Genomic DNA, 26,224 nt, shown 5'->3' with positions numbered 1-26,224 from the left:
ACCTGGGGCGCCTAGGTGAGGAGCGAGTGCGCTTACCTCAGGCCGAAAATCGAACCTGGGGCGCCTAGGTGAGGAGCGAGTGCGTTTACTTCAGGCCGAAAATCGAACCTGGGGCGCCTAGGTGAGGAGCGAGTGCGCTTACTTCAGGCCGAGAATCGAACCTGGGGCGCCTAGGTGAGGAGCGAGTGCGCTTACTTCAGGCCGAGAATCGAACCTGGGGCGCCTAGGTGAGGAGCGAGTGCGCTTACCTCAGGCCGGGAATCGAACCTGGGTCGCCTAGGTGAGGAGCGAGTGCGCTTACCTCAGGCCGGGAATCGAACCTGAGTCGCTTACGTGAGGAGCGAGTGCGCTTACCTCAGACCGGGAATCGAACCTGAGTCGCTTACGTGAGGAGCGAGTGCGCTTACCTCAGGCCGGGAATCGAACCTGAGTCGCTTACGTGAGGAGCGAGTGCGCTTACCTCAGGCCGGGAATCGAACCTGAGTCGCCTACGTGAGGAGCGAGTGCGCTCACCTCAGGCCGGGAAACGAACCTGAGTCCCCTAGGTGAGAAGCGAGTGCGCTCACCTCAGGTCGGGAATCAAACCTGGGTCCCCTAGGTGAACAGCGAGCGCGCTTACCCCAGGCCGGGAATCGAACCTGAGTCGCCTAGGTGAGGAGCGAGTGCGCTATCCACTGCGCTTACCGAATTAAGTGTTAAGCAACTTTTCTCCGATTTCCGAAACATTTAATAAAAATATCAGATGAAATATAAGTTATATTATCGTTTATACATATAAACGAAAGCACAGCTGCACCACGGAAGTGTCCACTGATCATTTTCTTTGCACCTTCGATACATTGTGGAGCTGGCGTTTAGTTGACGTAAGATGGAATTATTACAAATGAGATGATATAAGTTCGGAAATTTAAGCAGTTTAAAAAAAAAAATGACCAGTACTACAAATCTGTTTCCCATATAAGACCTTTGACCAAGGCCCATTCGGTAATTCTTAGTTATTGTGTTTTGGGAGCATAGTGCACAGACAGAATGTGAACCTTGCTAACGGGACCGATATTTAACGTCCCTCCCAGAAGACGATTTGAAGTTTACAGTGGTGCGGCGGGAAATCGAACTTGCGGCCCCTGGATTGATAGTCAAGTGCATTACCGGAAGATTTGTAAAGCTGCAACTATGATTCAGGGCACCGGGCCGGTATTTATAAACTCATCTGAAGTAATTTCCTATTTATGTTGATTTTCTAATTTGTTCAAGTTATTATATCATGTGACCAATTGAATACTTATAAGAAAAGTGTCTTAAGTGAGGAACGCTACTTAAGTTACGAAACGACTTAAGATGAATAACGAATACCAACCCAAGGCCCCGTTCCCATAAAGATCGATATGCTTCAGAATTGTTGGTCTAGTTTAGACGCTGGACTAGCAGCCAGGGGACCTGGGCTCAAATCTGGATCTTAACGCATTTTTTGAAAGGCATTCTAGTATTTCCATCCGCATCGAAATAGTAAAAGTTGCCTCTTAACTCGGAAACTGCATTTGTAATATCCGATTTCGACTCACGGCTAACTTGTGAAACGACCAGGAGCAGTATTCAATATGCAACTTAAGTAATTCGTATGGCCATAAATGATTGACTTCATTCAAAGTATTGGGCCGTTACTTAGATATCGCAATCCGATTAGCTCCATCGTTCTTAGATCCAATTAAGATCAATCTTGAATACCATCCCTGATCAGCATAGTAACATGGGATGCTTCTGGGTGTGTGTGTTGGGAGGGGGTGGGGGTCGCGGGAGGGGCGAAGAACCCCAACAGTACGGCCATCTGACGTACTACGAGAATCTACGCATCGTCAGACAGGCGAATGAAAAAAAAGTTATGTTACACAAATTTCATACTGTATTCTTGCAATATTTTATGTTTACTAAGTACGCCAGCGAAATTTCATCGCACAACATTCAATACATACAAATTCATACTATAGCAAATAATTTTACCATCTTTTCTTCGGCACATGTATACATCCCGTGGAGTAGTTTTTGCTAATTCGACAATCTACGTCTTAGTTGAATGTTTTCATTCATGCATATTTCTCCACTTATTTTAATCCCTGTGGAGTGACCATATTAAATCATTTGTCCCATGTCCCGCCTTTCATCTTACCGCGTTTAAAAGCTCTTTATAATAACGGGCTAATTCCAATTCAAAATTACGTCAAATTAGAGATATAAGTCACCATTAAAACTATTGATATAATAGGCTTGGCCTATTTTCCAGTACTAACACATGTATAAAAGAAAGACATCTGAAATAGAGTTGAACTTAAAACATAATTGTTTGTACTGCTGAAACTTTGCTCGAATGGCTTTGTGTTTAAAATGTAGCTTTTAAAGGAAATATAAAATGTGATCAAAATTTAAACACAAATAACAAGACACGCATTTTGGACAAACTTATTATTTCGTCAAAATGTATGTTTCAATTGAACTGACGTCAAAAATAACGTCACTATGATTTTAGAAGCGTATGCTTTATATAATAAATTTTAGTATTAAATCGCTGTTCAGACATACGAAAGGAAAAACAGCTTAACATAGAAATATCCTAACTATTACGTATTCCTTACTTAAGTTATGACCCTCGGTATTACGAAGAAGAATGTATAAATGATTTAAAATATGGAACAATTTTAGGCCGCTAGGCCGCTACCTTTACGCCGCTAGGCTGCTAGACCGCTGAACTGCTTGCGACTTTTTGGAAAAACATGTTTAAAATCGCTATAATTTGATGATTTGTGCCTTAAAACAGTTAATTAATAATTCTTGAAGAAGAAAACGCATACAAAAAAATAAAGGCCGCTGATTTATCATTTGCAAGAAAATGCATTTTCAATTTCTTTGAAATATAGAAAAAAAATTAGGCTTCAGGCCACTAGGCCGCTAACTTTACGCCGCTAGGTCGCTGGGCCGCTTACTTCATGTCCATTAAAAATAATGTAATATTAGCAGATGATAATTCTGCTTAGAACATTTCTGTATTATTTTTGCGGACACGTGAACAATGGTTTCCAATTTAGAACGCGGGTACGGAAGACGGATGCGGACAGCACTGAATACCACCTGGACGGGAAGGCAGGCCCGATGAAATATGGAAAACGCCTACATAAAAACAGATATTTCTGTAGTGATTAAAATAATAAAAAACAGCATATTACTTAAACATTAGATAAGTTGTAATTCTTATTGATAGATATGTAGGAAGCATTTATTTGACACATAACACTTTCATTCATGAAATTTAATCTCAAACCTTAACACGATACCGATTTCACTTTAATGTAAATCATCTATAAAGAATTTATAATTATATACCGTGCTGTTAACAATCGGATTTCAGCGATTTAATCAGTTTAAGCATCGTAAAATATGTTAACTATGTCCGAAATATATCAACAACACAGACCCCTTTGCGTGTTCGATTAGTCAAAATTGTCCGAATGGTTTTGATTTAAATAACGCATCAAGCAGCGCTCAATTTACCATGACGCGGTGCGTGAAAGCTGATTGCTTTTATGAATGGAAGATTTAAAGGCCATGAAAATGGTTTGCCCAAATGGCGCAACCTGATTTGAGGTTATCGGGTACGCAAAAGATGCTAAATCCAGATTTCCCTGTTCTCACGAACGTATTGCATCGATCAACGATTGGAGCCCTTTGAATGGTTATATCAATCAGAAAAGTGTTTGACTTGTACATCTCAGATAAACAAACAAATGTAATACTTTTTGATTATTCAAAGAATTCATAATTTGTCGGAGGTTATTCAGTTCAGGTGAATTCATTCTTTTGTTATAAGCAAAATTGTTTTTCATGTATAAGTACAGGACGTAATTTAAGGAGTTTTATAAAGACATCACACCATAAGATATTTTAATGAACAGGTGGACATCAAACGGCGCGATGCACGTGGGAAATTGACGACGTGCCATTTGTGCACAAGCCAACACTGATACATTTCAAAATATTAAGTTCAAGACGCTGAACATGCCGTATTTGGAATTACGTCAACACTTTCCTTTTGAGATTCATTCATGTATTAAAACAATACTAAACTGGCATAAGACCTTGCAGCCATCCAACATTTTATTTCCAAGCACTTTTCCAACTAAACTAAATAAGCAGTTAAATAGGTAATTGAAATATACTTGCACGACCAATTTTGTAAATCTGGTAAAAAATAGTTTAAGTAACTTCGTAGCCATTTAATATTGAAGGATGAACGTGATCTAATGGTATTGGTGTCCGCTTCTCGCTCAAGCGCTTGTGGGTTCGATCCCCATCAGGTATATTCATGGCCTTCAAAATGAACACCAGTGTAAGTTTCTGCCAAGAAGACGGAATCGTGACTGTTCCTTAAAGCTGTCAGCTTTCGTCACATTCGAGCAAAAAGAAATTATAATAAACAAAAACCCAGCACAGTACAAGATAAATCAGGACAATATCTTTTTCATACACTGGTGCTTCACATAAGCCATGGCCCCTATTCAAGAATGATCGTAATACATACGCTCACCTCGCCCATTCTTGATCATTAAAATGTTACTTCATGTCATCTAATTGCCCCATCTGCCTCAACGCTACATCTGGTGAAGCCAGAAAATATGGCAATCAAGCGCTTCCGAATGAATTCTGATTAAGTAGCACTCTAAAGGTAAGATTTGTGTTTCGTCGCAATGATCATTGACAATCAAACAGGCAGTATAACAGTGTTTGTATACCACGTGATAAATAACGTCATATATGCTACGTCGGAAGGCAATATTTTGCTTAAAATGAAGACTTAAATCAAAGATAATTATTCTTTTACTACACCATTTTAAATAAAACAAAGGGCAGTCTATGCCTTCGTTTTATTACTGGAGTTTGATAAGGTGATAAGTTTCATCAAACACTTCGAAAGACATGTTTCCAAACTAATTTTTTGACAGTGCTGCGTCAGACGACCATATTGTGAAACGGTTGGTCGAAGTGTTTTAAGAAACTTAACCCTCAATCAAAATCTGGTAAAGACGGAAGGCGGGGCTCCATAAGAGGTGTAGACTGCGCTCTGTTTCATTTAAAATGGTGAAGAAATATGAAAGTTATTTTTGTTTAAAGTCTCCATTCGAAGCAAATGTTGCCTTCCGATGTAGCATTTATGACGCAATTTATCACGTGGTATACATACACTGTATGAGCTATGTAGAGCTTTTTAGCGCCGAACAGTTTATAAATCTGCTAAGTACATGTAATTCGTAACCCGATACGCTAACCACCCGGCCATCGCCACCACAGCAGCTCTCTGCCTGACGTACCGAACACAAGTACACTTTCTATATGAATACTGCGTATCATATTCCTGTAACGCATTTGAGAGTATGCGTACCAAATACTGCCCACTATTGAGTTTAGTGTACCAGGTACGGTCGTCTTGTAAACCAAATGCTCCTTGAACACCAGACATTGAATATCGCAATGACACGGGGTAGCGAGTGTGTGTGTGTCTGTGTTTTTGTGGCGGAGTTGGGATGCGGTGAAACATTTTTCATATGAAGAAAGAATAACCAAGCTCCTCAACGCTTAGTCAAAAGGTAATGTACTCGGAGATTAATACTCAGATGAAATATCATCCTGGTGTTATATTCTAAATAGTTTTGAAAACTGTCGAAAGTGATCGCATGATAAAAGTGTCAGTGACAAAAGTACAAATCATGATTTTGTTTAAATGGTTATTCCCATAGACAGTGTGTGTATACCACGTGATAAATGCTACTTCGGAAGGCAATATTTTCTTTGAGTGAAGACTTTAAACAAAGTTAACTTTACGTTTTATTTATCATATAAAACGAAACAAAGGGCAGTCTACGCCGCTTACATACCCATGCCTTCAGTTTATTTTACCAGAGTTTGATTGAGAGTTTAGTTTCATAAAACACTCCGACATACAAATCTTTCCACAAAACTGCTGCCTGATGGAGCACTAACATTATTTCAGAAATAGGTTTAAATCAAACTCAGGTAATACAACGAAGGCGGGGCTTTGAGCGACATAGAGTGCCCTTTGTTTCATGTAAAATAGTAAAGAAAAAATATATCTTTGTTTTAAGTTATCAATTGAGGCAAAATGTTGCCTTCAGACATCATTTATGACGTTATTCATCAGATGGTATACACACACTGATTGACAGCCACATGGAGAGCCCGGCCCCTGCCTCTAGTGGCTCAGACAATTTTCTATTATGGCACGCTACTTATCGGACGGAGTCATTGACCCTAACTATTACTTGTAATAATACAAGTATCCGTGACAAAATAACAATTTATGTTATTCCCATCAAAACACATAAAAGGGCCGGCCCCTGCCTTTAGAGGCTCAGACAATCCCTTTTATTGCCCAATGCTTATCGGATGTTTTCCTTGACGACCTTAACTTCGTATTACTTGTAATCCATTTTTATCACCCCAAACCCTAACCCTAACTCTGACCCTGACCTGTACACGTAGCTACACGGATGACTACACTTGCACGAACCATCGTGCATAACGCAAACATCACCTCACCGTTGCAAAACAAGTCATGCATGGAACAATAATACCTGAACAACAAATGGGGCTTTGACTTAAATAACATAAGTATTAGTTTTATGTTCATAACAATGGGTAATTAATGTCACTTGAAATAAGCTGAGCTTAATTGAAGGTCATTTTTAAAAATGTTATTAAGTACACTGGACTCATTTTCAATTTCGAGAGTTTTATTCATAAAGAACCACCTGGATTAAGGAATAAAATATAGTTTTCTCCTTTGTTATGAAATAGAATAAAATTGAATGACAGGTGTATACTACCAAACGCCAGACGATAGTTTTCCGAATTGTTTATGTACAATAAAGAATCACATGAAAAGAGTTTGAGTATTCGAAAAGGGCAACCATTCTTACGTCTAATACAATCGATGAACATAACTCGTTATCTGCTCTTGACAGACTTGGGCGTTCTTTCAAGTTTGTTTTAATCGATGTACATAAACAAATGAGGGAAAATAATCGATAAAAAATAGATCGTAGATTTTATATTTAAGTTCAAAAATTGATGTTTTATGCATTTTTCTTAAAACGTAAGTAACGGTTTAAGTCATGAAACATTAATTTTCGAACGAAAATATGAAAATCTACGATTTCATCTTTTGTCAGCAATCTTCTAATATCATTGGTTTGCAGATATTTACGCAAAAAATTTGCTCTTTCCAAGATAAAAAATAAAAAAGTTGCAAAAATGATATATCTGTGAGAGTGCAGCTTTAAATGTATATACATGATAACAATAAATCTAGTGTAACAAAAATAATCGACTGAAATATGAGAGTAATTGTTTATTTCATTGTAGGATCTTAATATATTTCGCCCCGTGAACACCCAAAGTATTTCTCTCAAGCCTATATTCCACGAATGACATATCTATCTTTTGATCAGTGTTGACATACCACGTGGTTTCTGACGTCACATTTGGTTATTGCATGAAGCAAAATACATCCCACGTTTGAAAGAAGTCGCTGTAAGTTTGTTATAGTCGTATCAATATTTACAAAACATAGCGCAGGCTAAGGGAAAAATTGTACATTAAATCATCATCATCATCATCATCATCATCATCATCATCATCATCATCATCATCATCATCATCATCATCATCATCAGCAGCAGCAGCATCATCATCAATCATCATCAATCATCATCATCATCATCATCATCATCATCATCAGCAGCAGCATCATCAACAGCAACTGAAGTGGCAGAAGCACTTGCTTTATCATTGGAGCAATTTATTTACGTTTATGCATTTCGCTCTGTATTTGGTTATTTTAATAAATTACATGTCTCCAAAATTTCTTTCATAAATGTTTTTAATATAACTGATATCCTTTAAATCAGATTTACTCCTCGCATAAATTATTGACTTGAAAAAATAACTCACATACATGATCATAATCAGAAAGAACAATAACATTTTCAACTACAGTTACGGTTGCACGGAACAAGTTGTAAAATGTGGACGCCATTGTCTTAAAGGAGCAGCAATTAAGCCCAGTTTCGTCCAAGCTGTTAGCCTCTGTATACTTGCTGATACCTCCAATAACGCTGTCTGGTCACAGAATTCGCTGAAATAGAATGAAACACAATTAAATTGCTAGTTGTGGAACAGTACGCACGAGAACAGTAAAGAATTTCACTTGTGTAAAAACATTTTTTGTTAATGATTTAAACTGAACAAAAAAAATGAAGAGAGCATCAGATGAAATCCACACAAGAATTAAGACACCAGTAGCTGGAACCAGGTAATGTTGTTCACGCTTACCCTTGAACAAATTAAAATGTATTTTCTGGATTGTGGTCATGTACTTTATTTAACGACCGGTTACGAATATCCATGGGATTGATACAGTCGTATTCTACCTCTGGGGCGGTATTCATAAAACTTCTTCAGTCATTTCCTAACTAAGGCACTTTCCTAATTGTAGTAACTCTTAAGTCATAAGAAATTAAAGCTTTAAGATTTCCAAAATTCATTATTTTATTGACCTTAATGGGAAAAAATACTTTAATATTAAAAACACTAATACATTTCTTTTAATTTGACTTATGTAAAATTTTAAGAAATCAACTTAAGTTAGGAAATGACTTAAGATGCCTTTTGAATACGGCCCCTGGTACTTTAACGTTCTTCATTGTTCAGCACGTATACACTCAGCACTTATACACGAGATCCCCATTTAACGTCCCCGAATTTAACATATTTAGTGCTGAAGAAGGGAACAACTTAACCATGGATTCGCCACAATGTGTTTCCTTATTGGGCTTTTTATTTGTTGGTTTATGTATAAAATTATACCCATAACTTTACCGCCCTTATAGTTTTTACATAATCTAAATCATGGCATCATCACCAACACCGACATATATATACATGAATGATCTCCATGTGCCACAGAAACCTTGTCCGGACTGATAGGCAATCAGAAATGGGACTACTACCGCCCTCGAAACCTCGCCACATTAACTTTGCGGAGTTGGCGTCTAAAAGTATCTTTTATGGCCGAGAGTGTAACACTTTGCGCGAGGGTCGGGATGAACCTATCTTACACGAGCGACTATGGAAGGTGCTTTTTCTCCCAACTCAGTTAAACAAAAACGTATTTTTTTTACTCTTTTGTGCGTAGTGAAAATAAATGCGTATGGATATGTGATAATTCGTGGTTGTCATGGATATACGCGCAGTGATTCAGATTAGGTTAATAGTCAAATGGGTCTTTAAATTGTTTTGAGGATAGTGAAGCATTATTTCTTGAAAGGTGCGTAAAACTGTTTTATGGTGACACTTGAAGCGAGAAATAATTAATTAGCATTCTAAATATTGCCACACTACAAGGTTTCTATGATGCTACAGTAGACAGTCATCAACAAGGGAGGTAATTACAATGTGATGACCATTAAAACGGAGTTTCATACGGGTACTTGTTTTATCTTTGCCTGTGGGCAAGATTATAAGTATCTTCCATGGCCGAGAGTGTAAGATAGGTTCATTCCGACCCGAGCGAAGGGTGTTTTGCGGAAACGAGATTTACCGAGTTTCCGCAAAACACACTGCGCGAGGGTCGGGATGAACCTATCTTATACGAGCGGCTATGGTAGATGCTTTTTCTACCACCTCAGTTAAACAAAATTAAGTAAAAATGTATTTTTTGCTGGAACTCTTTTTTGCTTAGTGAAAATAATTGCGTATGGATATGCGATAACACGTGGTTGTCATGGATATGGCGTGAGACCACAGTTATTTTTACTATATGTTTCATATAGACACTAACCTGGCTTTTGACTTTATACACATTCCAATTGAAAAACAAGGACATGGCATCTCTAGAACAATTCAAGACACAAAATATAATCACAAGAAAACACCATGTTGACTATTGACCCGACTGTCAAAATTGAGTTCAAATACAGAACCCTTCCGCCAAGGAGTCAATCGGCTATAAACAACAAATTTTCAGACTTCCACAAGCTATGATTTTTCCAATATTTACACTGAAAACTATCAATTTCTGCAATAGAGTGTCAAATTCAATTTAAATAAAATATTCATACTTGAACACAAGCACTCTTTTTTCTGTATTAACATCCGGATCTTGGTCAACGGGGGGGGGGCAGATAACTGTGGTCTTGAGCCATATACGCGCAGTAATCCAGTTAATGTTAATAGTCAAATCGGTCTTTTTAAATAGTTCTAAGGAGAATGAAGCATCATTTCTTCAATGGTGCCTGAAAACTGTTTTATAGTGACATTTGAAGCAAAAAAATAATTAATTAGCGTTCTAAATATTACCATAAGACAAGATTTCCTTGATGCTACTGACGACAGTCTTCAACAAGGGAGGTAATTACAATGTGGTAAAAGGAGTTCCATACGGGCATTTTATCTTCGCCCGTGGGCAAGATAAGAATATCTAGCATGGTTAAATCATTGGATCTACTTATCTGAGGTGGGAGAAAAGAATTTCTAGCATGGTTAAATTTTTGGATCTACTTATGTGGGGGGGGGGGGAGAACATATCGTCTATTGTGGCGATGTAGTCTGTTAACTAGGTATAGGAAGGAACGCTGTGTTTAGTTTTAGGCTTTTCTTTATTATACAAGTAGGTAGAGAAGGCAAAATACATGTATTTCCACTTTTAAAAATATATGCTTCTATACATATGTAAAGTCTTTCGCAGAGGTAGCGCATAATACGTCTTTTGTTCAACATTTATCTGTGATGAGGTTGAGCAAAGTTCAAGATATAATATTTTATTACATATTTATTGAAAAAAAAGCAATCATTCAAATGAGAAATTATTATTATATAAAGATATAAATATGTTGGGTTTTAAAAACAACTAGGTCCTCTGGTCTATCTTACAAAGATTAAAACAGTTTTTATTATTGTCTCTTTATAATAAGTTGCATATATTAACAACATAAGTCTTTACTAAGTTAGTAATAAATTGTTCTTCGAGTTACAGTTTATATTCAATGTTTACACTCTTTCGTATTTTCACATAAATTCAATAACTAAGGGAGAACAACACACTTTGATACAAATACAAACTAGGTTGTTCAGCAGAGTTTCCCTTCTTTAGTATTACGTTAAGCATGGGTTTTTAAAAGATTTAAGAAAAATTCTCTGATGGTAAAGTCCTCTGCCGCCTAATCTCAAAAGGGAATGGTTTATTTACGAAAATGACCACAGAATGTGATCACTGCGTATGACCAACTCGTTTAATCAGGTTGTCAACTTTTGAAACCTTCTGCGGCCAGAAATGGCACATGACTCCAATTTACATGGCATTCAAGAGCGGACCTGCCATTTCCCACTGTTGCTTAATTAATAGTCTTGTTTACCAAATCTAACCAAACGCGGACACAAGATTTAGTAGCTTTTTGGTTTTGGTCATGTATACTTCATTAATTTATAAATATTGTTGTTAAAATTACTCTATATGCAAAAGTGTAACGCATCATGGTAGTTCTATGGCATCGTCGCCTCGGCACAGCATGGACTAGTCATAACGTCATGGTTATTCTCTGGCGTCGTCCCTTCGGCACAGCATGGACTAGACATAGCTTCATGGTAATTCTCTGGCAACGTCGCCTCGGCACAGCATGGACTAGTCATAACTCCATGGTAATTCTCTGGAAAAGTCTCCTCGGCACAGCATGGACTAGTCATAACTTCATGGTCATTCTCTGACATCGTCCCCTCGGTACAGCATGGACTAGCCATAACTTCATGGTAATTCTCTGGCATCGTCCCCTCGGCACAGCATGGACTAGACATAACTGCATGGTAATTCTCTGACATCGTCCCCTCGGCACAGCATGGACTAGCCATAACTTCATGGTAATTCCCCTCGGCACAACATGGACGAGTCATAACATCATGGTAATTCTCTGACAACGTTCCCTCGGCACAGCATGGACTAGACATAACTTCATGATATTTCTCTGGCATCATGGTAATTCTCTGGCATCGTCCCCTCGGCACAACATGTACTTGACATAGCTTTATGGTAATTCTCTGGCATCGTCCACTCTGCACAGCATGGACTAGTCATAATTTCATGGTAATTCTCTGAAGACGTCCCCTCGGCACAGCATGGACTAGTCATAACTTCATGGTAATTCTCTGGCATCGTCCACTCGGCACAGCATGGACTAGTCATAACTTCATTGTAAACCTCTGGTAACGACCCCTCGGCACAGCATGGACTTGTCATAACTTCATGCTAAGTATCTGGCAACGACGCCTCGGCACAGTATTGACTAGTCATAACTTCATGGTAAGTATCTGGCATCGTCCCCTCGGGACAGCTTGGACTAGACATAACTTCATAGTAATTCTCTGGCATCGTCCCCGGCATAGCATGGGCTTGACATAACTTCATGGTAATTCTCTGGCATTGTCCCCTCGGCACAGCATGGACTAGCCATAACTTAATGATAATTCTCTGGCATTGTCCCCTCGGCACAGCATGGACTAGCCATAACTTCGTGGTAATTCTCTGGGATCGTCCCCTCGGCACAGCATGGACTAGACATAACTGCATGGTAATTCTCTGGGATCGTCCCCTCGGCACAGCATGGACTAGTCATAACGTCCTGATTATTCTCTGGCATCGTCCCTTCGGTACGGCATTGACTAGTTATAATTTCATGGTAATTCTCTGGCATCGTCCCCTCAGCACAGCATGGACTTGTCATAACGTCATGATAATTCTCTGGCAAGGTTCCCTCGGCACAGCATGGACTAGTCATAACTTTATGATGACCAACTGGTAACGTCCCCTCGACACAAAGCGGCCAAGGAATAACTTCAACTTATTTCCCCGGCAGGATCACTTCGACATAAAATGGACTAGACATAACTAAATGTCAATCATCTGGCAGCGTCACCTCGGCAAAGATGACTAGACATAACTTCATGTTAAATCTCTGGCAATGTCCCCTTGGCACAAATCGGACAATACATATTTCATGTTTATTATCCAACAACATTCACTTGGCATAAAATGGACATGACATAACTATATGTTATTTCTCTGGCAATGTTTTCTCGGCACAAAAAGGACTACACATGTATATTCTTCTGCAACGTCCCCTCGGCATATAATAGATAAGGCATACATTTATGTTATACCTCTGGCAAACACCATTCGGCACACAACGGACTAGACATAACTTGATGTTAACTCTCTGGGAACAACCTTTCGGTACACAATGGACTAGACATAACTTGATGTTAACTCTCTGGGAACAACCTTTCGGCACACAATGGACTAGACATAACTTGATGTTAACTCTCTGGGAACAACCTTTCGGCACGAAATGGACTAGACATAACTTGATGTTAACTCTCTGGGAACAACCTTTCGGTACGAAATGGACTAGACATAACTTGATGTTAACTCTCTGGGAACAACCTTTCGGCACGAAATGGACTAGACATAACTTGATGTTAACTCTCTGGAAACAACCTTTCGGCACGAAATGGACTAGACATAACTTGATGTTAACTCTCTGGGAACAACCTTTCGGTACGAAATGGACTAGACATAACTTGATTTTAACTCTCTGGAAGCAACCTTTCGGAACGAAATGGACTAGACATAACTTGATGTTAACTCTCTGGGAACAACCTCTCGGTACGAAATGGACTAGACATAACTTGATGTTAACTCTCTGGGAACAACCTCTCGGTACGAAATGGACTAGACATAACTTGATGTTAACTCTCTGGAAACAACCTTTCGGCATGAAATGGACTAGACATAACTTGATGTTAACTCTCTGTGAACAACCTTTAGGTACGAAATGGACTAGACATAACTTGATGTTAACTCTCTGGGAACAACCTTTCGGCACGAAATGGACTAGACATAACTTGATGTTAACTCTCTGGGAACAACCTTTCGGCACGAAATGGACTAGACATAACTTGATGTTAACTCTCTGGGAACAACCTTTCGGCACACAATGGACTAGACATAACTTGATGTTAACTCTCTGGGAACAACCTTTCGGCACGAAATGGACTAGACATAACTTGATGTTAACTCTCTGGGAACAACCTTTCGGTACGAAATGGACTAGACATAACTTGATGTTAACTCTCTGGGAACAACCTTTCGGCACGAAATGGACTAGACATAACTTGATGTTAACTCTCTGGAAACAACCTTTCGGCACGAAATGGACTAGACATAACTTGATGTTAACTCTCTGGGAACAACCTTTCGGTACGAAATGGACTAGACATAACTTGATTTTAACTCTCTGGAAGCAACCTTTCGGAACGAAATGGACTAGACATAACTTGATGTTAACTCTCTGGGAACAACCTCTCGGTACGAAATGGACTAGACATAACTTGATGTTAACTCTCTGGGAACAACCTCTCGGTACGAAATGGACTAGACATAACTTGATGTTAACTCTCTGGAAACAACCTTTCGGCATGAAATGGACTAGACATAACTTGATGTTAACTCTCTGTGAACAACCTTTAGGTACGAAATGGACTAGACATAACTTGATGTTAACTCTCTGGGAGCAACCTTTCGGCACGAAATGGACTAGACATAACTTGATGTTAACTCTCTGGGAGCAACCTTTCGGCACGAAATGGACTAGACATAACTTGATGTTAACTCTCTGGGAACAACCTTTCGGCACGAAATGGACTAGACTTAACTTGATGTTAACTCTCTGGGAACAACCTTTCGGCACGAAATGGACTAGACATAACTTGATGTTAACTCTCTGGGAACAACCTTTCGGCACGAAATGGACTAGACATAACTTGATGTTAACTCTCTGGGAACAACCTTTCGGCATGAAATGGACTAGACATAACTTGATGTTAACTCTCTGGGAACAACCTTTCGGTACGAAATGGACTAGACATAACTTGATGTTAACTCTCTGGGAACAACCTTTCGGTACGAAATGGACTAGACATAACTTGATGTTAACTCTCTGGGAACAACCTTTCGGCACACAATGGACTAGACATAACTTGATGTTAACTCTCTGGGAACAACCTTTCGGCACGAAATGGACTAGACATAACTTGATGTTAACTCTCTGGGAACAACCTTTCGGCACGAAATGGACTAGACATAACTTGATGTTAACTCTCTGGAAACAACCTTGAGGCACGAAATGGACTAGACATAACTTGATGTTAACTCTCTGGAAACAACCTTGAGGCACGAAATGGACTAGACATAACTTGATGTTAACTCTCTGGGAACAACCTTTCGGTACGAAATGGACTAGACATAACTTGATGTTAACTCTCTGGGAACAACCTTTCGGCATGAAATGGACTAGACATAACTTGATGTTAACTCTCTGGGAACAACCTCTCGGCATGAAATGGACTAGACATAACTTGATGTTAACTCTCTGGGAACAACCTTTCGGCATGAAATGGACTAGACATAACTTGATGTTAACTCTCTGGGAACAACCTTTCGGCATGAAATGGACTAGACATAACTTGATGTTAACTCTCTGGGAACAACCTTTCGGCACGAAATGGACTAGACATAACTGGATGTTAACTCTCTGGGAACAACCTTTCGGCACGAAATGGACTAGACATAACTGGATGTTAACTCTCTGGGAACAACCTTTCGGCACGAAATGGACTAGACATAACTTGATGTTAACTCTCTGGGAACAACCTTTCGGCACGAAATGGACTAGACATAACTTGATGTTAACTCTCTGGGAACAACCTTTCGGCACGAAATGGACTAGACATAACTTGATGTTAACTCTCTGGGAACAACCTTTCGGCACGAAATGGACTAGACATAACTTGATGTTAACTCTCTGGGAACAACCTTTCGGCATGAAATGGACTAGACATAACTTGATGTTAACTCTCTGGGAACAACCTTTCGGCACGAAATGGACTAGACATAACTTGATGTTAACTCTCTGGGAACAACCTTTCGGCACGAAATGGACTAGACATAACTTGATGTTAACTCTCTGGGAACAACCTCTCGGCACGAAATGGACTAGACATTACTTGATGTTAACTCTCTGGGAACAACCTTTCGGCACGAAATGGACTAGACATAACTTGATGTTAACTCTCTGGGAACAACCTTTCGGCACGAAATGGACTAGACATAACTTGATGTTAACTCTCTGGGAACAACCTCTCGGCACGAAATGGACTAGACATAACTTGATGTTAACTCTCTGGGAACAACCTTTCGGCACGAAATGGACTAGACATAACTTGATGTTAACTCTCTGGGAACAACCTTTCGGCACGAAATGGACTAGAAATAACTTGATGTTAACTCTCTGGGAACAACCTTTCGGCACGAAATGGACTAGACATAACTTGATGTTAACTCTCTGGGAACAACCTTTAGGTACGAAATGGACTAGACATAACTGGATGTTAACTCTCTGGGAACAACCTTTCGGTACGAAATGGACTAGACATAACTGGATGTTAACTCTCTGGGAACAACCTTTCGGCACGAAATGGACTAGACATAACTGGATGTTAACTCTCTGGGAACAACCTTTCGGCACGAAATGGACTAGACATAACTTGATGTTAACTCTCTGGGAACAACCTTTCGGCACGAAATGGACTAGACATAACTTGATGTTAACTCTCTGGGAACAACCTTTCGGCACGAAATGGACTAGACATAACTTGATGTTAACTCTCTGGGAACAACCTTTCGGCACGAAATTGACTAGACATAACTGGATGTTAACTCTCTGGGAACAACCTCTCGGCACGAAATGGACTAGACATAACTTGATGTTAACTCTCTGGGAACAACCTTTCGGTCCATTTGGGAACAACCTTTCGGCACGAAATGGACTAGACATAACTGGATGTTAACTCTCTGGGAACAACCTTTCGGCACGAAATGGGCTAGCCATAACTAGATGTTAACTCTCTGGGAACAACCTTTCGGTACGAAATGGACTAGACATAACTAGATGTTAACTCTCTGGGAACAACCTTTCGGCACGAAATGGACTAGACATAACTTGATGTTAACTCTCTGGGAACAACCTTTCGGCACGAAATGGACTAGACATAACTTGATGTTAACTCTCTGGGAACAACCTTTCGGCACGAAATGGACTAGACATAACTTGATGTTAACTCTCTGGGAACAACCTTTCGGCACGAAATGGACTAGACATAACTTGATGTTAACTCTCTGGGAAAAACCTTTCGGTACACAACGGACTAGACATAACTTGATGTTAACTCTCTGGGAACAACCTTTCGGTACGAAATGGACTAGACATAACTTGATGTTAACTCTCTGGGAACAACCTTTCGGCACGAAATGGACTAGACATAACTTGATGTTAACTCTCTGGGAACAACCTTTCGGCACATAATGGACTAGACATAACTTGATGTTAACTCTCTGGGAACAACCTCTCGGCACGAAACGGACTAGATATAACTTGATGTTCACTCTCTGGGAACAACTTTTCGGCACGAAATGGACTAGTGATAACTTGATGTTAACTCTCTGGGAACAACCTTTCGGCACGAAATGGACTAGACATAACTTGATGTTAACTCTCTGTGAACAACCTTTCGGCACGAAATGGACTAGACATAACTTGATGTTAACTCTCTGGGAACAACCTTTCGGCACGAAATGGACTAGACATAACTGGATGTTAACTCTCTGGGAACAACCTTTCGGCACGAAATGGACTAGACATAACTTGATGTTAACTCTCTGGGAACAACCTTTCGGCACGAAATGGACTAGACATAACTTGATGTTAACTCTCTGGAAGCAACCTTTCGGCACGATACGGACTAGACATAACTTGATGTTAACTCTCTGGAAGCAACCTTTCGGCACGAAATGGACTAGACATAACTTGATGTTAACTCTCTGGGAATAACTTTTCGGCACGACATGGACTAGACATAACTTGATGTTAACTCTCTGTGAACAACCTTTCGGTACGAAATGGACTAGACATAACTTGATGTTCACTCTCTGGGAACAACCTTTCGGCACGAAATGGACTAGACATAACTTGATGTTCACTCTCTGGGAACAACCTTTCGGCACGAAATGGACTAGACATAACTTGATGTTCACTCTCTGTGAACAACCTTTCGGCACGAAATGGACTAGACATAACTTGATGTTAACTCTCTGGGAACAACCTTTCGGTACGAAATGGACTAGACATAGCTTGATGTTAACTCTCTGGGAACAACCTTTCGGTACGAAATGGACTAGACATAACTTGATGTTAACTCTCTGGGAACAACTTTTCGGCACGAAATGGACTAGACATAACTTGATGTTAACTCTCTGGGAACAACTTTTCGGCACGAAATGGACTAGACATAACTTGATGTTCACTCTCTGTGAACAACCTTTCGGCACGAAATGGACTAGACATAACTTGATGTTAACTCTCTGGGAACAACCTTTCGGTACGAAATGGACTAGACATAACTTGATGTTAACTCTCTGTGAACAACTTTTCGGCACGAAATGGACTAGACATAACTTGATGTTCACTCTCTGGGAACAACCTTTCGGCACGAAATGGACTAGACATAACTTGATGTTAACTCTCTGGGAACAACCTTTCGGCACGAAATGGACTAGACATAACTTGATGTTAACTCTCTGGGAACAACCTTTCGGCACGAAATGGACTAGACATAACTTGATGTTAACTCTCTGGGAACAACCTCTCGGCACGAAATGGACTAGACATAACTTGATGTTAACTCTCTGGGAACAACCTTTCGGCACGAAATGGACTAGACATAACTTGATGTTCACTCTCTGGGAACAACCTTTCGGCACGAAATGGACTAGACATAACTTGATGTTAACTCTCTGGGAACAACCTTTCGGCACGAAATGGACTAGACATAACTTGATGTTAACTCTCTGGGAACAACCTTTCGGCACGAAATGGACTAGACATAACTTGATGTTAACTCTCTGGGAACAACTTTTCGGCACGAAATGGACTAGACATAACTTGATGTTAACTCTCTGGGAACAACCTTTCGGCACGAAATGGACTAGACATAACTTGATGTTAACTCTCTGGGAACAACCTTTCGGCACGAAATGGACTAGACATAACTTGATGTTAACTCTCTGTGAACAACCTTTCGGCACGAAATGGACTAGACATAACTAGATGTTAACTCTCTGGGAACAACCTTTCGGCACGAAATGGACTAGACATAACTTGATGTTCACTCTCTGGGAACAACTTTTCGGCACGAAATGGACTAGACATAACTTGATGTTCACTCTCTGTGAACAACCTTTCGGCAAGAAATGGACTAGACATAACTTGATGTTAACTCTCTGGGAATAACTTTTCGGCACGAAATGGACTAGACATAACTTGATGTTCACTCTCTGTGAACAACTTTTCGGCACGAAATGGACTAGACATAACTAGATGTTAACTCTCTGGGAACAACCTTTCGGCACGAAATGGACTAGACATAACTAGATGTTCACTCTCTGGGAACAACCTTTCGGCACGAAATGGACTAGACATAACTTGATGTTAACTCTCTGGGAACAACCTCTCGGTACGAAATGGACTAGACATAACTTCATGTTAACTCTCTTGGAACAACCTTTAGGTACGAAATGGACTAGACATAACTTCATGTTAACTCTCTGGGAACAACCTTTCGGTACGAAATGGACTAGACATAACTAGATGTTAACTCTCTGGAAACAACCTTGAGGTACGAAATGGACTAGACATAACTAGATGTTAACTCTCTGGGAACAACCTTGAGGCACGAAATGGACTAGACATAACTTGATGTTAACTCTCTGGGAACAACCTTTCGGCACGAAATGGACTAGACATAACTTGATGTTAACTCTCTGGGAACAACCTTTCGGCACGAAATGGACTAGACATAACTTGATGTTAACTCTCTGGGAACAACCTCTCGGCACGAAATGGACTAGACATAACTTGATGTTAACTCTCTGGGAACAACCTCTCGGCACGAAATGGACTAGACATAACTTGATGTTCACTCTCTGGGAACAACCTTTCGGCACGAAATGGACTAGACATAACTTGATGTTCACTCTCTGGGAACAACCTTTCGGCACGAAATGGACTAGACATAACTTGATGTTAACTCTCTGGGAACAACCTTTCGGCACGAAATGGACTAGACATAACTAGATGTTAACTCTCTGGGAACAACCTTTCGGCACGAAATGGACTAGACATAACTTGATGTTAACTCTCTGGGAACAACTTTTCGGCACGAAATGGACTAGACATAACTTGATGTTAACTCTCTGGGAACAACTTTTCGGCACGAAATGGACTAGACATAACTTGATGTTAACTCTCTGGGAACAACCTTTCGGCACGAAATGGACTAGACATAACTTGATGTTAACTCTCTGTGAACAACCTTTCGGCACGAAATGGACTAGACATAACTTGATGTTAACTCTCTGGGAACAACCTTTCGGCACGAAATGGACTAGACATAACTTGATGTTCACTCTCTGTGAACAACTTTTCGGCACGAAATGGACTAGACATAACTTGATGTTCACTCTCTGTGAACAACCTTTCGGCAAGAAATGGACTAGACATAACTTGATGTTAACTCTCTGGGAACAACATTTCGGCACGAAATGGACTAGACATAACTTGATGTTCACTCTCTGTGAACAACTTTTCGGCACGAAATGGACTAGACATAACTAGATGTTAACTCTCTGGGAACAACCTTTCGGCACGAAATGGACTACACATAACTTGATGTTCACTTTCTGGGAACAACCTTTCGGTACGAAATGGACTAGACATAACTTCATGTTAACTCTCTGGGAACAACCTCTCGGTACGAAATGGACTAGACATAACTTCATGTTAACTCTCTGGGAACAACCTTTAGGCACGAAATGGACTAGACATAACTAGATGTTAACTCTCTGGAAACAACCTTTCGGTCCGAAATGGACTAGACATAACTAGATGTTAACTCTCTGGGAACAACCTTACGGTACGAAATGGACTAGACATAACTAGATAATAACTCTCTGGAAACAACCTTTCGGCACGAAATGGACTAGACATAACTTGATGTTAACTCTCTGGAAACAACCTTTCGGCACGAAATGGACTAGACATAACTTGATGTTAACTCTCTGGGAACAACCTTTCGGTACGAAATGGACTAGACATAACTTGATGTTAACTCTCTGGGAACAACCTTTCGGTACGAAATGGACTAGACATAACTTGATGTTAACTCTCTGGGAACAACCTTTCGGCACGAAATGGACTAGACATAACTTGATGTTAACTCTCTGGGAACAACCTTTCGGCACGAAATGGACTAGACATAACTTGATGTTCACTCTCTGGGAACAACCGTTCGGCACGAAATGGACTAGACATAACTTGATGTTCACTCTCTGGGAACAACCTTTCGGCACGAAATGGACTAGACATAACTTGATGTTAACTCTCTGGGAACAACCTTTCGGCACGAAATGGACTAGACATAACTTGATGTTAACTCTCTGGGAACAACCTTTCGGTACGAAATGGACTAGACATAACTTGATGTTAACTCTCTGGGAACAACCTTTCGGTACGAAATGGACTAGACATAACTTGATGTTAACTCTCTGGGAACAACCTTGAGGTACGAAATGGACTAGACATAACTTGATGTTAACTCTCTGGAAACAACCTTTCGGCACGAAATGGACTAGACATAACTTGATGTTAACTCTCTGGGAACAACCTTTCGGCACGAAATGGACTAGACATAACTTGATGTTAACTCTCTGGGAACAACCTTTCGGCACGAAATGGACTAGACATAACTGGATGTTAACTCTCTGGGAACAACCTTTCGGCACGGAAATGGACTAGACATAACTTGATGTTAACTCTCTGGGAACAACCTCTCGGCACGAAATGGACTAGACATAACTTGATGTTAACTCTCTGGGAACAACCTTTCGGTACGAAATGGACTAGACATAACTTGATGTTAACTCTCTGGGAACAACCTTTCGGCACGAAATGGACTAGACATAACTTGATGTTCACTCTCTGGGAACAACCTTTCGGCACGAAATGGACTAGACATAACTTGATGTTAACTCTCTGGGAACAACCGTTCGGCACGAAATGGACTAGACATAACTTGATGTTAACTCTCTGGGAACAACCTTTCGGCACGAAATGGACTAGACATAACTTGATGTTCACTCTCTGGGAACAACCTTTCGGTACGAAATGGACTACACATAACTTGATGTTAACTCTCTGGGAACAACCTCTCGGTACGAAATGGACTAGACGTAACTTCATGTTAACTCTCTGGGAACAACCTTTAGGTACGAAATGGACTAGACATAACTTCATGTTAACTCTCTGGAAACAACCTTACGGTACGAAATGGACTAGACATAACTAGATGTTAACTCTCTGGGAACAACTTTTCGGTACGAAATGGACTAGACATAACTAGATGTTAACTCTCTGGGAACAACCTTTCGGCACGAAATGGACTAGACATAACTTGATGTTAACTCTCTGGAAACAACCTTTCGGCACGAAATGGACTAGACATAACTTGATGTTAACTCTCTGGGAACAACCTTTCGGCACGAAATGGACTAGACATAACTTGATTTTAACTCTCTGGGAACAACCTTTCGGTACGAAATGGACTAGACATAACTTGATGTTAACTCTCTGTGAACAACCTTTCGGCACGAAATGGACTAGACATAACTTGATGTTCACTCTCTGGGAACAACCTTTCGGCACGAAATGGACTAGACATAACTTGATGTTAACTCTCTGGGAACAACCGTTCGGCACGAAATGGACTAGACATAACTTGATGTTCACTCTCTGGGAACAACCTTTCGGCACGAAATGGACTAGACATAACTTGATGTTAACTCTCTGGGAACAACCTTTCGGCACGAAATGGACTAGACATAACTTGATGTTAACTCTCTGGGAACAACCTTTCGGCACGAAATGGACTAGACATAACTTGATGTTAACTCTCTGGGAACAACCTTTCGGTACGAAATGGACTAGACATAACTTGATGTTAACTCTCTGGGAACAACCTTTCGGTACGAAATGGACTAGACATAACTTGATGTTAACTCTCTTGGAACAACCTTTCGGCACGAAATGGACTAGACATAACTTGATGTTAACTCTCTGGGAACAACCTTTCGGCACGAAATGGACTAGACATAACTTGATGTTAACTCTCTGGGAACAACCTTTCGGCACGAAATGGACTAGACATAACTTGATGTTAACTCTCTGGGAACAACCTTTCGGCACGAAATGGACTAGACATAACTTGATGTTAACTCTCTGGGAACAACCTTTCGGCACGGAAATGGACTAGACATAACTGGATGTTAACTCTCTGGGAACAACCTCTCGGCACGAAATGGACTAGACATAACTTGATGTTAACTCTCTGGGAACAACCTTTCGGTACGAAATGGACTAGACATAACTTGATGTTCACTCTCTGGGAACAACCTTTCGGCACGAAATGGACTAGACATAACTTGATGTTAACTCTCTGGGAACAACCTTTCGGTACGAAATGGACTAGACATAACTTCATGTTAACTCTCTGGGAACAACCTTTAGGTACGAAATGGACTAGACATAACTTGATGTTAACTCTCTGGGAACAACCTTTCGGCACGAAATGGACTAGACATAACTTGATGTTAACTCTCTGGGAACAACCTTTCGGTACGAAATGGACTAGACATAACTTGATGTTAACTCTCAGGAAGCAACCTTTCGGCACGAAATGGACTAGACATAACTTGATGTTAACTCTCTGTGAACAACCTTTCGGCACGAAATGGACTAGACATAACTGGATGTTAACTCTCTGGGAACAACCTCTCGGCACGAAATGGACTAGACATAACTGGATGTTAACTCTCTGGGAACAACCTTTCGGCACGAAATGGACTAGACATAACTTGATGTTAACTCTCTGGAAGCAACCTTTCGGCACGAAATGGACTAGACATAACTTGATGTTAACTCTCTGGGAACAACCTTTCGGCACGAAATGGACTAGACATAACTTGATGTTAACTCTCTGGGAACAACCTTTCGGCACGAAATGGACTAGACATAACTAGATGTTAACTCTCTGGGAACAACCTTTCGGCACGAAATGGACTAGACATAACTTGATGTTAACTCTCTGGGAACAACCTCTCCGCACGAAATGGACTAGACATAACTTGATGTTAACTCTCTGGGAACAACCTTTCGGCACGAAATGGACTAGACATAACTTGATGTTAACTCTCTGGGAACAACTTTTCGGCACGAAATGGACTAGACATAACTTGATGTTAACTCTCTGGGAACAACCTTTCGGCACGAAATGGACTAGACATAACTTGATGTTAACTCTCTGGAAGCAACCTTACGGCACGAAATGGACTAGACATAACTGGATGTTAACTCTCTGGGAACAACCTTTCGGCACGAAATGGACTAGACATAACTGGATGTTAACTCTCTGGGAACAACCTCTCGGCACGAAATGGACTAGACATAACTGGATGTTAACTCTCTGGGAACAACCTCTCGGCACGAAATGGACTAGACATAACTTGATGTTAACTCTCTGGGAACAACCTTTCGGTACGAAATGGACTAGACATAACTTGATGTTAACTCTCTGGAAACAACCTTTCGGTACGAAATGGACTAGACATAACTTGATGTTAACTCTCTGGGAACAACCTTTCGGCACGAAATGGACTAGACATAACTTGATGTTCACTCTCTGGGAACAACCTTTCGGTACGAAATGGACTAGACATAACTTGATGTTAACTCTCTGGGAACATACTTGAGGTACGAAATGGACTAGACATAACTTGATGTTAACTCTCTGGGAACAACCTTGAGGTACGAAATGGATTAGACATAACTTGATGTTAACTCTCTGGGAACAACTTTTCGGCACACAATGGACTAGACATAACTTGATGTTAACTCTCTGGGAACAACCTTTCGGCACACAATGGACTAGACATAACTTGATGTTAACTCTCTGGGAACAACCTTTCGGCACACAATGGACTAGACATAACTAGATGTTAACTCTCTGGGAACAACCTTTCGGCACGAAATGGACTAGACATAACTTGATGTTCACTCTCTGGGAACAACCTTTCGGTACGAAATGGACTAGACATAACTTGATGTTAACTCTCTGGGAACATACTTGAGGTACGAAATGGACTAGACATAACTTGATGTTAACTCTCTGGGAACAACCTTGAGGTACGAAATGGACTAGACATAACTTGATGTTAACTCTCTGGGAACAACTTTTCGGCACACAATGGACTAGACATAACTTGATGTTAACTATCTGGGAACAACCTTTCGGCACACAATGGACTAGACATAACTTGATGTTAACTCTCTGGGAACAACCTTTCGGCACACAATGGACTAGACATAACTTGATGTTAACTCTCTGGGAACAACCTTTCGGTACGAAATGGACTAGACATAATTTGATGTTAACTCTCTGGGAACCACCTTTCGGCACGAAATGGACTAGACATAATTTGATGTTAACTCTCTGGGAACAACTTTTCGGCACGAAATGGACTAGACATAACTTGATGTTAACTCTCTGGGAACAACTTTTCGGCACGAAATGGACTAGACATAACTTGATGTTAACTCTCTGGAAACAACCTTTCGGCACGAAATGGACTAGACATAACTTGATGTTAACTCTCTGGAAACAACCTTTCGGCACGAAATGGACTAGACATAACTAGATGTTAACTCTCTGGGAACAACCTTTCGGCACGAAATGGACTAGACATGACTTGATGTTAACTCTCTGGGAACAACTTTTCGGCACGAAATGGACTAGACATAACTTGATGTTAACTCTCTGGGAACAACCTTTCGGCACGAAATGGACTAGACATAACTTGATGTTAACTCTCTGGAAACAACCTTTCGGCACG

The 26,224-nt window shown here is 40.3% G+C and overlaps 1 protein-coding gene across 1 annotated transcript; it reads right to left on the bottom strand.

Annotated features, from left to right (window-relative positions):
- Nucleotides 1-11,601: 11,601 nt before the first annotated feature.
- Nucleotides 11,602-12,087, bottom strand: LOC128223827 (keratin-associated protein 5-5-like). Its single transcript, XM_052933282.1, has one exon. The coding sequence runs from the start codon at nucleotides 12,085-12,087 to the stop codon at nucleotides 11,602-11,604; it is 486 nt and encodes a 161-aa protein (XP_052789242.1).
- Nucleotides 12,088-26,224: the final 14,137 nt, after the last annotated feature.

Source organism: Mya arenaria, chromosome 1 (assembly GCF_026914265.1).
Source record: "Mya arenaria isolate MELC-2E11 chromosome 1, ASM2691426v1".
In the NCBI taxonomy this organism is placed as follows: domain Eukaryota; kingdom Metazoa; phylum Mollusca; class Bivalvia; order Myida; family Myidae; genus Mya; species Mya arenaria.
The sequence above is the reverse complement of the archived record's forward strand: the minus strand, read 5'-3'. Positions and strand labels throughout refer to the sequence as shown.

What these genes read in the sequence shown, in the direction of transcription:
- LOC128223827 (XM_052933282.1), bottom strand. Translation starts at nt 12,087, where the DNA reads ATGATGCCAGAGAAATATCATGAAGTTATGTCTAGTCCATGCTGTGCC.